This window comes from Propithecus coquereli, unplaced genomic scaffold (assembly GCF_000956105.1).
Source record: "Propithecus coquereli isolate 6110/MARCELLA unplaced genomic scaffold, Pcoq_1.0 Scaffold61, whole genome shotgun sequence".
Lineage (NCBI taxonomy): Eukaryota > Metazoa > Chordata > Mammalia > Primates > Indriidae > Propithecus > Propithecus coquereli.
The window spans coordinates 7,913,939-7,929,629 of NW_012152063.1; the positions used below are offsets into that span (position 1 = coordinate 7,913,939).

The window sequence follows — 15,691 nt, forward strand, 5'->3', positions numbered from 1 at the left end:
AAATGAAATTCATTCTTGCATTTCCTGTGGCTGTCGTTGGGAGCAATTATGGCCACAGTGACCAATATGATCTGGTTCATTGCTTCTGTGCCTGTTTTCACATGAAAATGCCAAAACAGAAAAACTGATTTTGATTCTGATCTTAGGATACCTACATATCTAGTTAAATGACTTTCCACCTATAACCTAGCCCCATTTAGTAGCATAATTTTCATGGAAGAAACTGAAGTATGTTTAGACTTTGTATGTTTTAAATAGCAGCATAATTTGCCTTGCTATTGACAAACATCACCACCTCTTTTATGACTTCCTCCTACAGGACTTCCAAGAATTATCACACTAACTTTCAAAAAGAAAAAGATCAAAAATGATCACTGGGTAAACTCCATAATTTTATTGCCATACAATTTTTTTCACATACAATCTCCTAGATTCCCTCGAGTGAAAACAATGGCAACTGTTCTCGTCATTAACTTTCTACTTTACCATAAATAACCTCATTCTTTTCCTTTCCCATTTTCTCTGTAGAGATCATGAGAAAACTAGAACTCAGTATACCAAAAGGAACTACCATTTTCATCTGAGTTCATAGGAAGAGGAAAACAGAGAATGGATTTTGTTTTACCTCTAATATACATGTTTGTTTGGGGTAAATTATTGACTTATTATTAATACTTCCCATCCAATGGTTACCTTCTGAGGAAGGTGACAGTAATCCCTTTCTTACACCGATTCTTGCTACTGTAATAACTTCTAGATATGAGGGAAGTTATAAAACGTGTAAGAAATTAAATAAAGAATAATAAAAGAGAATGAAGGAAAATGGGAAATTGACAGGAAATTGACAAAGCCATGGTGAATGAAATTAACTTCCAGTAAAATTTTAAAATGATAAAATTAAGCAGACAAGAAGAAATATTAACATACAAGAAAATCTTGAAAGAAAAATAATTTCAAGAAAATAGAAACGGCTGGTCTTTGAAGAATACTATGGCATTCTTAACCAGGAAGTCCAGGCAAAATGTTTAAAGTCCCTATTAGTTGTTCTACTTCAATATGCAAGTTTACTTGCTAAAGCGTTAATCAGAAACGTTAATTAAGGAATATTTGCAAATAGGAATAAAAACCCAAAATGTATGAATAATTTTAAAATGCATTTTCCTTACTCTCCCATTCTACTGAAATAAAATTTAAAAGCCAATACAATTCTTAAATAAATTTTCGTTCATAAGTATAACATAAGGGGCTCCATTTTTCTTGTTGCCTATTGCTCCTGGATAATGAGTTGGGAATTAAGGGTGACACTGTAGCTCTTTCCTCCATACTACTATGGTAACTATTTACTAAAGTTCGAAGTTACAGCACCAAAAGTACAGAGAAAAATGTGAAAGAATCAATAATGCGCTAACTTGAAGAATGACGTATTCCTTACCATGTCTTTTCCACCTATGACCTCTTATTGACATGCTGGTTACTGCATTTCTTGATATTCTAGAGGAAGTTGGTGTGATTTCAACTTGAATACACCTTGTACCTTCCTTACTAGATTTCATGGCACCATGAGGCAATGAAGCCTTTATTGCATTAGCAACCTAAGAAGGAAAAACATAGTTTAAGATTGACATTAAAAGATGTATTATTTTACCCTTAGATAAAACATGATGCTAAATGCTAACAGGTTTATATAAAGAATGCTCTTTCCAAGGTATTTCATAAGATGATACATAAATCCTTTAGAATAAGAAGAAAGAGCTCAGAAGGGAACTCATGGTTAAAAAAATATGTAAGTAATGAAGTTCAAATTTTCAAAATATTACATTATATTTCCAAATGCTAATTAATAAGTACAGCTAAAGTATTTTAAGGAGAACATTCTTATAAGTTAAAAAGATTATCAGATATCTAGGAAGTTATTCTAACAAAATTTTCAAATTTTTATATATACCTTTTTAAATTATAAAATTTTCCACATATAACAAGAGCATGAATCACTGAGTATTAATGATACATTAATCAACCATGAATGGCTACTTCTCAATTTATAGTTCTAGGTTGAGAAGTCATAAACTATAAAATTTACATAAATAAGTAAGGTACTTACCAGCAACGGCTCTGGATATAATTCTAGCTGGGCTCTGTATATAATATCATCCAATGCTTTTTGAGCTAGATCCCATTCTCCATTATAACTATAATATTAGAATTGAACAAAATATAATGAGAAACTATTTATCTTTACTGAGGAAAATAACAGATCATATTAGCACAGTGCTTAACATTCTACTCCTCTTAAAAATGTACTTTTAAATCTTTTAATTCCTTTCATTGTATCTAAAAGCTTATTAATAGCAAAGAAAATTTTATGGATGTACATTTCTTCTCTAAAGAACATGACTATTTATAGAACAGAAATCAAAAAAGCTAAGGCAATTTCAAAGCATTTTACCCTTTCAAAGTAAGTCAGAGAATAATAAATTATATACCTCAAAATAATGTTCAGAACACTTTATGGTCAAATTACTCTATAACTCCCGGAGTTTTTAATGAGAATCTACAACTACTGTGGCTTGCAATATCCTGAGTAGTTATTTCTTTACATTTTGATAGTTATTTAGACGGGTACATGATGTATGTTGCAACTAGCAAAGAAATATGAGTGGAAAAGTGTGTGTATGTGTGTGTGTGTGTGTGTGTGTGTGTGAATTTTCAAAGATATGCTAAGCCCTTCCTAAAAATCAGCTAAATGAATAGAGAGATAATGGCTTGGTCATCTGCCAACAAAATAAAGAGGCATGAATTACATCAAGAATGTAAGTGAGGCCTAAAAAACTGGAAAGAGCATTGCTTCCTAAAAATAAGACAAAACCAAGTAATCTTCAAAATCATAACTTCCCATGAATCCATCAAAAAGCTGAGGTTACAGGGCATCCAAGTAGCCTGAACTCTAAGGGTAGACAGATGCCTCTAAGGAGAGAATGGACCACAATACAAGTGGGTAAGAAGAATTCAGCTAAACTTTTTAATAAATTCATAAAAACCAAATTGCTAAAAGCTAGCTATGGGCTAGCATGACAGTACAGAATCTCTGGGAGCACATATATGGGGAGCTCATACCCATTCACAGGGTCTTCTCCATATTCACAAGAAAAACTGGAAACAGGGCAGAGGACCCAAAGAGAAAGCTGCCCTTGGCAGTACAGGCCTGAAGGAGAAGAGCAGCCATTCACATGCAGAAAGCACAAAGACCCAGCCAGACCATTTTCTTACATGGAACAATAGTTTTAAAGCCTTTGGGGAAAGAGCAGCAAACCCTTTCTCCTCCAGGACACAAGTGAAGATCAATTTGGCTCTGAGGGTAAGAAAAAGAAAAAAAAAAAGCCCTCATTCTACCTTGAGATCACTAGAGGTCTCTTACTGCTGGAGGAGGGGCAGGACTACTGAGAAACTTCCATTCCTGAGATGCAGGGACATGGGGTCTGCCTAAAATAGGCTGGAACAGGACAACAGAGAACACTACACTCCCCTTTATCCTCCCCCCCACCTCCCTACCCCCACCGCCACCAGGCTAGTATACACCTAGAAACAAGCAACAACACTCTACTGCTAGAGGACGGGCAAGAACATGGAGAGAGACCCTCTCTGAAGCGCAAGCATACAGAGAAGGCTGAAAGCTGAGGATGAAGCAGGAATATTAAGAAAAACCCTTCAGCAATCCAGCTCCCTCTCTATGTACCAAGTAGCACTAGAACAATTTGAAGTAGGTGGTACCCTGAAGGTAACCACAGCAATAACAAAACCCGACCCCAGCTCACTCCTGCCTGTAACATAGCTCCACTAGCAGCCTAAAAGAAAAGAGGCCTGCCTATTTCCTGTCATAAATAATATTTACCTCAGTCTCTACTGTTCTACCCCTGAACAAAATCATAAACAATAAAAAATTGCAAAGAACACAAAAAGCAAGCAAAAAAAAAAAACCCGATCAAGAGATAGAGCAGGACTTGGGGGGGAGGGGGAGCAAGGGCAACATACGTAACCTAAACATCTGTACCCCCATAATATGCTGAAATAAAAAAAAAGAGAGAGAGAGAGCAATCAATAGAACTAAATTCAGAGATGATCCAGACGTTGAAGTTATCAGGGAAATTAAAATAACTATGATTAATATACTAAAGGCTAGTGGAAAAGGTGGACAACAGGTGTGAACAAATGAAAATTTCAGCAGGGAGATGGGAACTACAAGAGAGTCAAATGAAAAGGCCAGAAATAAAACATGGTAACAGAGGTAAAAAATGCCTTCAGTGACTTCATTAGTAGACTCAACCTAGTCAAGGAAAAAAAAATCAGTAAACAGGAAGATCGAATAGATCAACAGAAATTCCTTAAACTGTCTATGGCCTGAACACACCTAATTTCATCTGATCTCAGAAGCTAAGCAGTGTTGGGCCTGGTTAGTACTTGGATGGGAGAAATTACTTAAACTGAAACATAAAGAAAAAAAAAAGGTAAAATAAAACAGATCAGAGCATCCAAGAACTATGGGACAATATTAATGGGCTAACACAGTGGTCAGAAAATTTTTTCTTAAAGGGTAAGACAAGTATTTTAGGCTTGTGGGCCTTAGTGTGTCTATCACTACTATTCAACTCTGCCACTGCAGCACAAAAGCAGCCATAGACAATACATAAACAAATGAGCGTGACTATGTTTCAATAAAACTTTATAAAAACAGGCAGCAGGTCAAATTTGACCCACGGACCATAATTTCTGCCTTCAGGAAAGAAGCTTATAATCTACCAGGAAAAATTAAAGTATCGAGTAAATATAATGCAAAGTACAGTATGACATGTGTAATAAGAGAATTACAAAGTAAAAGATAGGGTCCAAAGAAAAAATACTATTACCTAAGTCACTAGGTAAGACTAAGCACTAATATGAGAAATTAATAGTAAGTTAATAATGAACTATTTCTGATCAAAGAGGCTCTAAAATGTTTTTAAGAGCTAAAGTTTCCAAAAATGGAAAAAGATATTTATTGGAGAAAAAAATCCATTTGGAAATTATAGCCAAAAAAAGTAATAAAGGGACTATGAGTATATTTAAGTGTTACTAATTTTCATTCTGTCCTTGAATTAAAGAAAGATGATGAAGTATTTTAGTTGGTTATAAATGCTTTATAACTTGTTTTAAATAATAAAACTGTCATCAAGATCTTGATTCATATTCTCCCACCAAAAAATGCTGATTTTTTATCTATCAAGATTATAATATAGTGACAATAGATTAACAGACTATAATTTTCCAAAGAGATCAAAGGTTTACTTTGTATATAAGATAAACTTACAAGGCAAAATAAATTCCTGTTAACATTTGTACCATGAATCCTGAAGAAACTGGTATCCTGCTACTTATACCTTTGTATTTTCTTACATGTTGTCGAGGATATCCACAAACACAGATTCTAGAAAGACCAAAATAAATATATTTGTAAAATTAGTAAAACTTTAGGTAATTTATTTTTTAACATTTATAAGTCAACAATGTACTAAGTACATTTTCATAGCAAACCTATAATCTATGAAACAAAGAATCTTTCCAAATAGAACATTTGTCTACAACATTTTCCTGAGTTAAGTTATACTGGGAAAAGTTTATAAAGCTAGAAGCATGTCAATAATTAAGTTGGTAAGTGAACCAGATTCATTTATTGGTTGGTTTGCTAAATTTGGTCAATTCTATTATTAATAATTTTTGGCTACTGCAAAACCTATTACACGGAACTTGGCACTAGTTGTCATAAATAGATCTGTGGTATGATCCTCAATTCCTGATAGAGTTCTTGACACAAACTGCAGGATCCAAAAAACTGCTATGGCATAAACTCAAATCTCATACAGTGCACCATAATAAACTTTAGATAGAATAAAATTCTTAATGTTTAAAAACCATAAAAGAAATAAAACATAAGGAAATAGTTATATACTCTCTGCATGCTGCCTAATCATGACACCAAAGGCAGAACTACAAAGAAATAGCAATAGATTTTACTAAATTTTTTTAAAAGAAGCTACCATTAACAAAATTGAAATGTTAAGAAATATTATAGTAAGGAATATTTAAGGAGTACTAAAGTTAAGGACTAGTTATTACAGTAAAAAGGAAGCCATGTAAATGTCCAACACAGGAGATCAGTTATATAAATCATTCAGAGAATACTATGAAGAAATTAAACATGAAATTTTGAAAGTCTATTTAAATGACAGGGAAAAAAACTGTTCAAAACAACATGCAGCACAATATCATTTTGTAATAAACAAACAGGCATATGTGTGTGTCACCTCAAAAAGACCATATACAAAGTCATCGTCATCTTTGATCTGTGGGATTATAGACCTATTTTTTCTTATATTTACATACATTTTCTGAATTTTCTATGATCAACATGTACTGTTTTTAAAATAAAAAATTAGTTTCTATTTTTAATAAATAAATTTATTAGAAAATAGCTGCTTTCTCATAATATGCTGTGGTTGATATAATACAACCTTCACCTAACAGGGCATGAGCCAATAAGCTGGAATTATTTACCCACTCTCCCTATGCACTCACTACCTGGAACTTAGAATTTCCTCCACTCAATGAATCTAAGCCTTCACTTAAAAATGCCCAAGATCATCTCAAAAATATTCCACTGAGAATGTCATTAATTCAAAGCAAATTTAAAGAATAAATATAAACTCATTTGATATTGAAAGGATCTCAGAACTCTTTAGAATCAAGAGTAAAAAGCAGAGAAACTGAGAAGAATTTGCTGCATGCAAAATAAAACCAACTCAAATTTTGTTTGAAATTATAAAAATTTATGCCCAAACTAGAATATAGACTCCTCTTTTATTATCTAAAGAAGCAAACTTAGAGAATTTTACTTTCTTGCACCTTACACTTTTATGATACGGATGGTAGTAAATAATAGAGAACTAATGCATGAAAGACAAGAATTTTCAATGAATTCATTTATTCATTCAGTAAATGATTATTAAAAACCGATCTTGTGTCAGACACTAGTTCCCAAGGGGACTCACAATCTAATCATGGAGACTGTGCAGTAAGCATAAATTGCAATGAGCAAGTTCCAGAGGTGGCAAAAGGAGAGCATGGTAAACTTAGGTGGAAGAAGTGGAGACTCAGAGAGGACTTCTCAGAAGAAGATTCCCTTGAACTGAGTCTTGATGAAAAAGCAGTATTTTTCCAAGTAGAAATCATAGGAAAGGGCAAAGGCAGAGGAAGGATGAAACAGCATGGCATCAAGCAGACTGGAGAAATTTTAATAGGATGGAATGCTAGGACACTAGGAAACAACAGAGAAGCTCATCAGATCATGGAATCCTACAATGGAGTATCTTACAACCTGCTAGGTTTATTACATAGACGTTGGGAAATGACTAAAGGTTTTTGTTTTGGTTTGTTTTAAACAAGGGAGTAAAATGATCAGATTGGTCTTTCGATAATATCACTCTGGCTATAATACTGGAAGAGTTCACTGAGATGGGAGGTGTGTTGGGGTGGGGTCAAAATATCCCAGGAGTGAGTTGAATGGGCACCAATCCAAAGAAGCAATGGTGGGGAGAAGGAGGAAGGATAGGATTGGAGTCACAGCTAGGAAATATAAAGAGGGTGAGACTGATGAAATAAGAGGAGTGGATAGTTATTCCCACATTAAGTTTGGATAGCTGGCTGAACAGAAATGTCATTAACTGAATTAGGACAAACAGAACATACTGTTTTAGAAGATGCTAAGTTTCAGATATGTTGATTTTTAGACATATGGTGTAACGTCAATTTTGTGTCATTTCCCACCCATCTTCCATGAGAAGCACTGCCTTCCCTCTTACTTTAGGAAATAGTCTTTCCCTATATGTGATGATGGTAAGGCTGTCAAGAAAACTATCACTACCCCAGTATCTATTTTTAATAATATACATAATATATATAAGGCCCACTACCACTTTCCTCTACCAATTTTAGCTAGGAACAATGGCCATCCTGCTAGAGACTACATTTTCTAGCCTTCCTTACATCTAAGTGTGACCATGTGACTAAGTTCTAGACAATGGTATGTTAAACAAAGTGGTGAAACTTCTAGGTTCTGCCCTTAAAAAATAGCTGCATGCCTTCCACTCTCTTTCTCCCTGCTTGTAGGATAGAAGGCAGGTGTAATAGTAGTGATCAGTAACCATACTGACAATGTTAATACCCTAGGGAATGTAGAATCCCAACATAGAAGGAGCTTGAACATGTTAAAAACATAGCCAATCTACTCCCGAGACCATCTAACCAGCTTGGACTTTTACCTGAGAGAAAAATATATGTCAACTTTAAATTATCAATATTTAGCTCTGTCAAAACAACCAAACCAATATTTAACCTGATACAGTACTCTTCTAATAATACTGCCCAACATGACCCCAGAGGGGTATGTAGAAGCCTCAGGCTGGCATGACCCTCTGCTGGATGTTTTCCATGTTTCAAGAGTTCTAAATCTAACAAGGTATTTATGGGACATCTTGATGGTTCCTGGATGGGATACACAGGTTTAGAAATCAGGAACAAGTAGCATAGGGTTTAGGAAAGAGAATATGGTCAGAAAGATAAGTTATTGCTGTTACTACACAACTTTTCTTTAAAAAAACAACTTTGCCACGGCTCTAGAATTGTCACTCAACTTTTAAATTTACTTTATGTAAGAACTACAGAGACAAATCTCTCAAATACCAACACACTTGAAAGATTTACAAGGAAAAAAAAGATTTCAGGTCCTCTCATTTTCTCTACTAGCTATTCATAAGGAAATAAGAAGTCATCTATCAGAGGTTGAAATTAAACCTTTACTCAGAAATGCAGAGTTAGTTTTTTATAACTAATAAAAAACTAAAATTGGTGATTTTATATTTACCAATAAAAGATTTTTAAAACTAAAAACCTAATTATTTCCTTTAATCCTAATTCTACTCATCAAGTCATAAATCTGAAGTAGAAGCACTCATCTATCATTCATTCATTCATTCATTCAACAAATAGTTATTAAGGTTCCCATATGCCACGTACTTTTCTAACCTCTCAGGAGATAGCAGTAAATGACACAGTCAAAGATCCTGACCTCATGATGTCTCTAGCAGTTGACAGACTACACTAAATGAACAAACAAGGTAATTACAGTGTTACAAGTGCTACAAGACAATAAACTGGGTGGGAAGGTGCTACTTTAAAAAAGATGGTCACAGAAGGGCTCTCTCATGAGGTAACATTTGAGAGGAGACCAAAAACAGTCCAGCTGCATAATTAACTGATAATGGTACTTCTTCTCCATTCCTTTCTTTTGGTACTTAAGAATTCTCTGATTTACTCTTCAATTTTCTGATCTCTCTATTCGAGGGTATTGTTCTCTCACTGAATTTTAATAAAATGCAAAACACAAACGAATCAAAAACAAACCATAAAGCTATACACCACATGAATGCCTGACTCCTCTGTTCACCCTCTACAAGTCCAAAACATAAGGATCTGACCTTACAAAAGAGCAGCCGAGTGTCATAATCTCTATTTCTGTATTAAATTTACTCTGTGGTCACATAGATATTTGCCAAATTCTTAGGCCATGTTAAAATAACATCACTTTTGTAAGGTGCACTTTGTCAATCCATTTCTAAGAGAAGTTCTAGGTATCAATTTGTAAGTGAGGAAAACTCTTGCTGTGATTCTCATTCTCTGTTGAGAGATATTTATCTTACTCTTAGAATGAAAATAAACTTTTGAGATTTCTGTTAATGTATTCTACGTTACAAACTATAAAATAATTCGAAGGCCCATTCCAGTGAGTTTATTTATTCATGAATATATCAGAACCTAAAGTATAATAGAAGAGAAAGGTTAACAACTATTATCAGATCTTCAAATCATCAGACCAGCAAGTAGAAACTTGCCTAAAAAGAGGAAACAATTGTTTTCTAATTCTTAATTTGAGAGATATTTAAAACCTTGGTCTACTTATACTTAATAGCCATGTGGATTATGAAATGAAACTAACCAATTTTGAACTTTTTTCTTTCCTGTTCTGCTTTTTAAAAAGTGGGAAGCAGAATAGGGAAAAGTCCAGGGGATTAGAAAAAGGGGCAGTAAAGGAGAAAAGAGAAAATGGAAGAATTGCTTAAACAGTAATGAGTACTTTTCTGTCTTCCTCCTTCTGCTCTTTGAAATTAAGAACTTAATAAAAGTGGCATTTCCTGTCACTTTCCTCAAGTAAAGACCAAACATAACAGTCACGCTTAAGTAGTTAGAGAAAAGCTTATTTTAATGGATTGTGAAGGATGGACAAAATTTAGATAGGAATAAAGAAGCTTCCAAATAAAATAATAAGCAATGAAAAAAACCAAAAAATCAACCATAAGTCCTTCCAATAAGGAATGGCCTAATATCAGGTATGTTCTAGAACTGTTGATAATAGCAAACAGGTAAGAAAAAAAAGAAAGCAAAGCTGTGCATTCATAGTGAATGTGCATGTTCATTACTGGCACACAATAATGATAGCTGTCATTCAGTAGATGACAACGAAGTGGATGACACTGTGATAAGTGCTTTATATTTATATAAATAATTTCATTAGTCAGGAGAATTAATCCACAAAATGGCTTACTTGCACAAAGGTGCCCTTAATGGACAGAAAACAAAAAGAAATCTGTTCAGGTTATCAGGAAGATTGACCTGGAACTGAGGAGGGGGGCAGGGTTTCATTACAGATACACAGAAACAAATACACCGATTAGGAATTCACAGCTATCCATATTCAAGTCAGTCAGCTAGATGACTCATTAGTTGAACAAAATCAGAGGCATCCCTTATGGGAGAGAATTAACTTAATAGCTTAGTACAGTTTCATCTTTAATACTTCTATTCCACATCAAAAGGCAAGATAAGCCATCTGCTGAACAACTTTGTATTAATAGAGATGTCCGACAGTAAAAAAAGAAAAATATCATTTCCTCAAACTTAGAGCATTCTGGTATAGACTCACAAAACTTATTTGTAGCATTGGTGAGTATATTTCTTTTAGTAGTGCCATATATGATGTTTAGTATTAGCAGAGAATAAAAACTTGTTAACTATAACATAGTCAGTCTAGCTCTTGCCTACTTTTAGATCTCTTCTTTAAGCAGACCACACACACTACAGAGGAAGAAATCACAGGCTATCAAGCTGGCCATCAGCCTGAATCAGGAGAGCGAAGCTTATAGTAACTGAGCAGCTTTTTGTTCAGTAGAATGGATATGGATGTGTATGTGTGCAGATGGAGGGTAGAAAGTGTTCAATAATGTTTTAATTATTTCCACAACTCATTACAATCTGAAGATTAAATAATGGGACACATTTGCCACTGAATCTAGCTCATATATTCCATGAAATTTTCCTGGTTGCATTTATATATCCTTCTTCCTAGGTGTCCAGTCCATCATTTTGGTATAATCATCAAGCAAACTGAGCAGCAAGCTGACACAACTGCCACCTGGCCAACAGGATTGGATTAGCTATAAAACAGTGTGACCAATTTCAACTCCAGGAAAACCTGCACTAGTACGAAGATCATCAAGAAGCTCTTGTACTTAACTATCATAACTGTTTATAACTTACTTATCACCACAACTCTAACCAATTTTCTTTCCACAGATTCCATAGATACGAACTAGGCTTAGCTTGATTACATAGAAACGTTTTCTAATTCTTTTCTAAAAATTCTTAAAAACATACAAAACCTCTTAATTAGAATATTTGATAAATGATTAAGGAAGCCAGAAGTTAAGAGAAATGAATAACTGGGTTTTACCATTAAGAATACAGTAATAGGGAATCTAAAATAAAAATAAAAAACCTAAACAACTAAAAAAGACAGGAATGACAAATTCAATGGAATTCCTCTTATATAATGTTTTGTGGTTTAAGAGTTAGCATTACTTAAATAGCTTAAGTCTTTTGAATTACTTAGAACTCTTTTCTACCCTCATTTTCTTATAGCTCGTAGACATTTACATGGAATTATTTCTCTTGTGGCATAGACTAATCTAATATATTTCTACTAAAATCTTCCTTGGCCAAATTCCTATAGCTAGCTTTAAAATAATCTACATTTCTCTTTGTTTTTAAAATCAGCTTTTACTTGGGTTCTTTGTTGAAAGATTATTCAGTTTCCTGGTTAGGTAAAATTGGTACATTAGCAATTTCCTACCCATACTGTGAAAGTAATTATATTAGAATGCAGTACATTAAGGTTACACAGAGCAAAAACCAGTGATACATGTTCTTTCCTAACTTTTCAGGGAAACATCAAAGGTGGTTCTTATTAGGGCATTGTATTAGAACATCTGTGGAACTTCAAAAATGTATTTATACATATAATACATAAAATATAAATACATGCATTCATATATACATACATACATATGCATTCCTGGGTCCTACCATCTAAAACATTGCTTCAGAGTAGGACCTGGACTTTGTAATGTGTTTTAAGTTCTACAGGTGAAAACTGCTGCATCAAGTTACTCCTTAAACCAGTACTTCTGAAGTATTGGTTTGTACACTTGTTTTTGTCCATAACAAAGTTTTCACCAGATCATAATAAAATGAAAAGAAAGGAAAGCTAAACATTTTTAATTTATAAATTGCTGGCCTTCTCTTCCACCTTTCTCCCTTTTTTGATGCTAAAATAGACTCCCTTTTGTTAAATAATGTTGATGATAGATATTTATAATTACTTGGCAAAATGAAAAGTTGGCAACAATGTACAGATAGCCCACCTCTTTTGTACCACCTTTTTTGAAATGTTATAGATCTGTGAAATCCAAGTCTGGACACCTCTGCCTTTAAACAATTTAAAGCAAGAACCATATAAGAAAGACTCAATAAGTGGGAGAGATAGCATATTGGTGCCATCTTTCAAGGTTAGGAAATGTAATTATGCTCTAGTTCAGGAATCATCTCAAAGACCCAATTCTCTATCTTCTTTAACAAGTCCCTAGTCTTGTTAACTCCCTTCTCCTGCTGGTCCTACCTGGCTTTCTCTCCTATTCCACGTCAAGTTCTGCTTTTTTGTTTTGTTTTGATTGATGTCATTTCTAAGTATTGCTCAGTGGACCCTCCCTCTGGTTAAGATACATTTTCTAAATAAGTTGCCCCAGTACAAATTATTCTACAAGTTTCTTAATTCTACAATTTCCCTTATTTACTTGAATTGTCAAAGGCAATAATATCTGTCATTTTTGCTTCGTTTTGTTTTGTTTTGGTTTTTTTAAAAAAGGTATCATGCACATTACAGAAAATTTAGAGAACTACCAAAAAAAACACAAAAGAGAAAAATTAAAATAAACCCTAATTCTACCAATTAGAGGCAACAATTATTAATATTCTGTGTCATATTCAACTAATGTGGGAATCATACCAAACATACTATCATTAAACACTCTTTTAAATTAGGATTTTTTAATGTTTGCACAATACACCCAAAGATATTATAATTTATTTAACCAACCCTGAGGCTCAATTTTTTTTAACAAGAAAACTTTAAAAACCAGTATCTCTTCCTTATTCTTTAGTATCAAATTAGGGCACAGTAAAAATACATAAATAAAAGCAAAGAAAAAGAAGCCACCACCACATACCAAAAACTGAAAGATCGTAATAGCTCTATCCTTTCAGATATATAGTATAATCCTTCTAATCCTTTTCTGATTAAATATTCCATTTAAATGTAATTCAGCTTTACATTCTTTTGGGTTGTTTTGTTTTGTTTTGTTTTTTTGAGATAGGGTCTCACTCTATTGCCTGGGCTACTGTGCAGTGGCACATCATCATAGCTTACTGAAACCTCAAACTCCTGGGCTCAAGTGATCCTCCTGCCTCAGCCTCCCAAGTAGCTGGAACTACAGGCATGCACCACCATGTCCGGCTAATTTTTCTGTTTTTAGTAGAGATGGGTTCTCACTATGTTTCTCAGACTGGTCTCGAACTCCTGGTCTCAAGCAAGCCTCCTGCTTCAGCCACCCAAAGTGCAAGGATTACAGGCCTGAGCCACCATGCCCAGCCTAAATTTACATTCTTTATCATGTGTCTTGTGATCCCTATCATTTATAGGGAACTGTGTATGTGCAGAGTAGGCTTAGCTTTATATGAACTTATCTAATCTTCTAAACAAATGATTACACAAAACAAAAATAACTTAGGTATACAACAAACTAGCAATCCTAGATTCATATATTTCAATATTAGAAACACTTGAATTTTAATTTACCTTGAACAAATTTGACACAGTGATTGAAGAGAAACACTGGGCATATAGGTTAAGGCAGCATTGTAACACAACAAAAGGAAAGTCAACACTTCAAACCTAAAGACAAACCAAAAGAATATTAACAAATCTTTAGAATTCTAAGCAGTCAACCGTAATAGGCAAGAGGGAAGTCACAGGGGAGAGATACCATGTTACAGAACAGACCTGTATAATATACCCACGACAGTAATGAAAAACTAAAAGGAAAAAAAAAGACTTTCCATATGACTTTCCAGTCATATGAAACTTATCTTAAAACTTCAATGCTCCAGATGACATCCGAGGCAAAGTACAGTGACAAATCTAGATGCGTTTTCCTCTTGCATAAAATGACTCAATATTCAAATAAATTGTTACACATAACTTATTTAAGCATTATTTATAAATCTACTGAAATAATTGTTTTAAAAAATCAGTGTAGTAAAATAAAAAAGTTATGTCTCCACAGTATACCTATTCTGTGCTGTCAGCATCTCCCTCTGAGGATGAGGTCCACTGTACACAACTTTTGATAAACCATGCTGGGATAGTGCACTCTCGGTCAGAGCCATGGACCCAATGCTGGAAGGCTAGAGAAAAGACATTTGAATAAAGAAAAAAAAAGCTATCCTGTTGAAAATGTGATATTTAGAATATATACACCACTAAGAATGGCTACCATGAACATCACATAGCTTAAAAATATTTAGACTGCCTACTAAATTTTCTGCTCAAAGATTTAATAAATAATTAAAAAACAAAACACTAATGAGAAATAAAAAATAATTTAATTTTCAAAAATTCTACCATGGAAATAAACAATTGCCACACATACACAAAAAAAGTTAGTCTCATCCATCAGGAGGAGAGAAAAATATTTCACAAAGAATACTTTTAATAGATCTCTTATCAGATTTCAAAGTTTGACGATTTTGATTTCTCATCACACTTTGGGAATAGTAAATACTTTGTTTGGTGCTTTATACTTTTTAAGATACTAATAAACTGATCAATTTTTTTACCTCAATAACTACATCACAATTTATGGAAATATCAAAGCTTAGGGCCAATACACTTACTTTGATAAAATGTCACTTACTTCATGATACACAGACGGTTTGGATAAAGAGGGAATCGTAAAACTCAATACTTTGCTATGTCCCTGTTTGTCAACTATTTCCTACAAAAGAGAAAGAAAATATCTTAAAATATTTATTTTTTACACATACATTTAAAAGCTAAGTTTAAATTGCTAGTGTAGATTTAAAAAAAAAAAAACCTAAGTAGAGGCCGGGCGCGGTGGCTCACGCCTGTAATCCTAGCACTCTGGGAGGCCGAGGT

The 15,691-nt window shown here is 33.8% G+C and overlaps 1 protein-coding gene across 1 annotated transcript in view; it reads right to left on the reverse strand.

The window, feature by feature from the left end:
* FAM126A (family with sequence similarity 126, member A) overlaps positions 1 to 15,691 on the reverse strand; it is a 56,434-nt gene that overhangs the window by 26,760 nt on the left and 13,983 nt on the right. Inside the window, exons 4-9 of the mRNA XM_012659441.1 lie at positions 15,450 to 15,530; positions 14,825 to 14,940; positions 14,333 to 14,428; positions 5,342 to 5,458; positions 2,102 to 2,189; positions 1,433 to 1,592 (exon numbers count right to left, since the gene is read on the reverse strand). Of these exons, the coding sequence (XP_012514895.1) occupies positions 1,433 to 1,592; positions 2,102 to 2,189; positions 5,342 to 5,458; positions 14,333 to 14,428; positions 14,825 to 14,940; positions 15,450 to 15,530 (658 nt within the window). The remainder of the gene's footprint in view (positions 1 to 1,432; positions 1,593 to 2,101; positions 2,190 to 5,341; positions 5,459 to 14,332; positions 14,429 to 14,824; positions 14,941 to 15,449; positions 15,531 to 15,691) is intronic.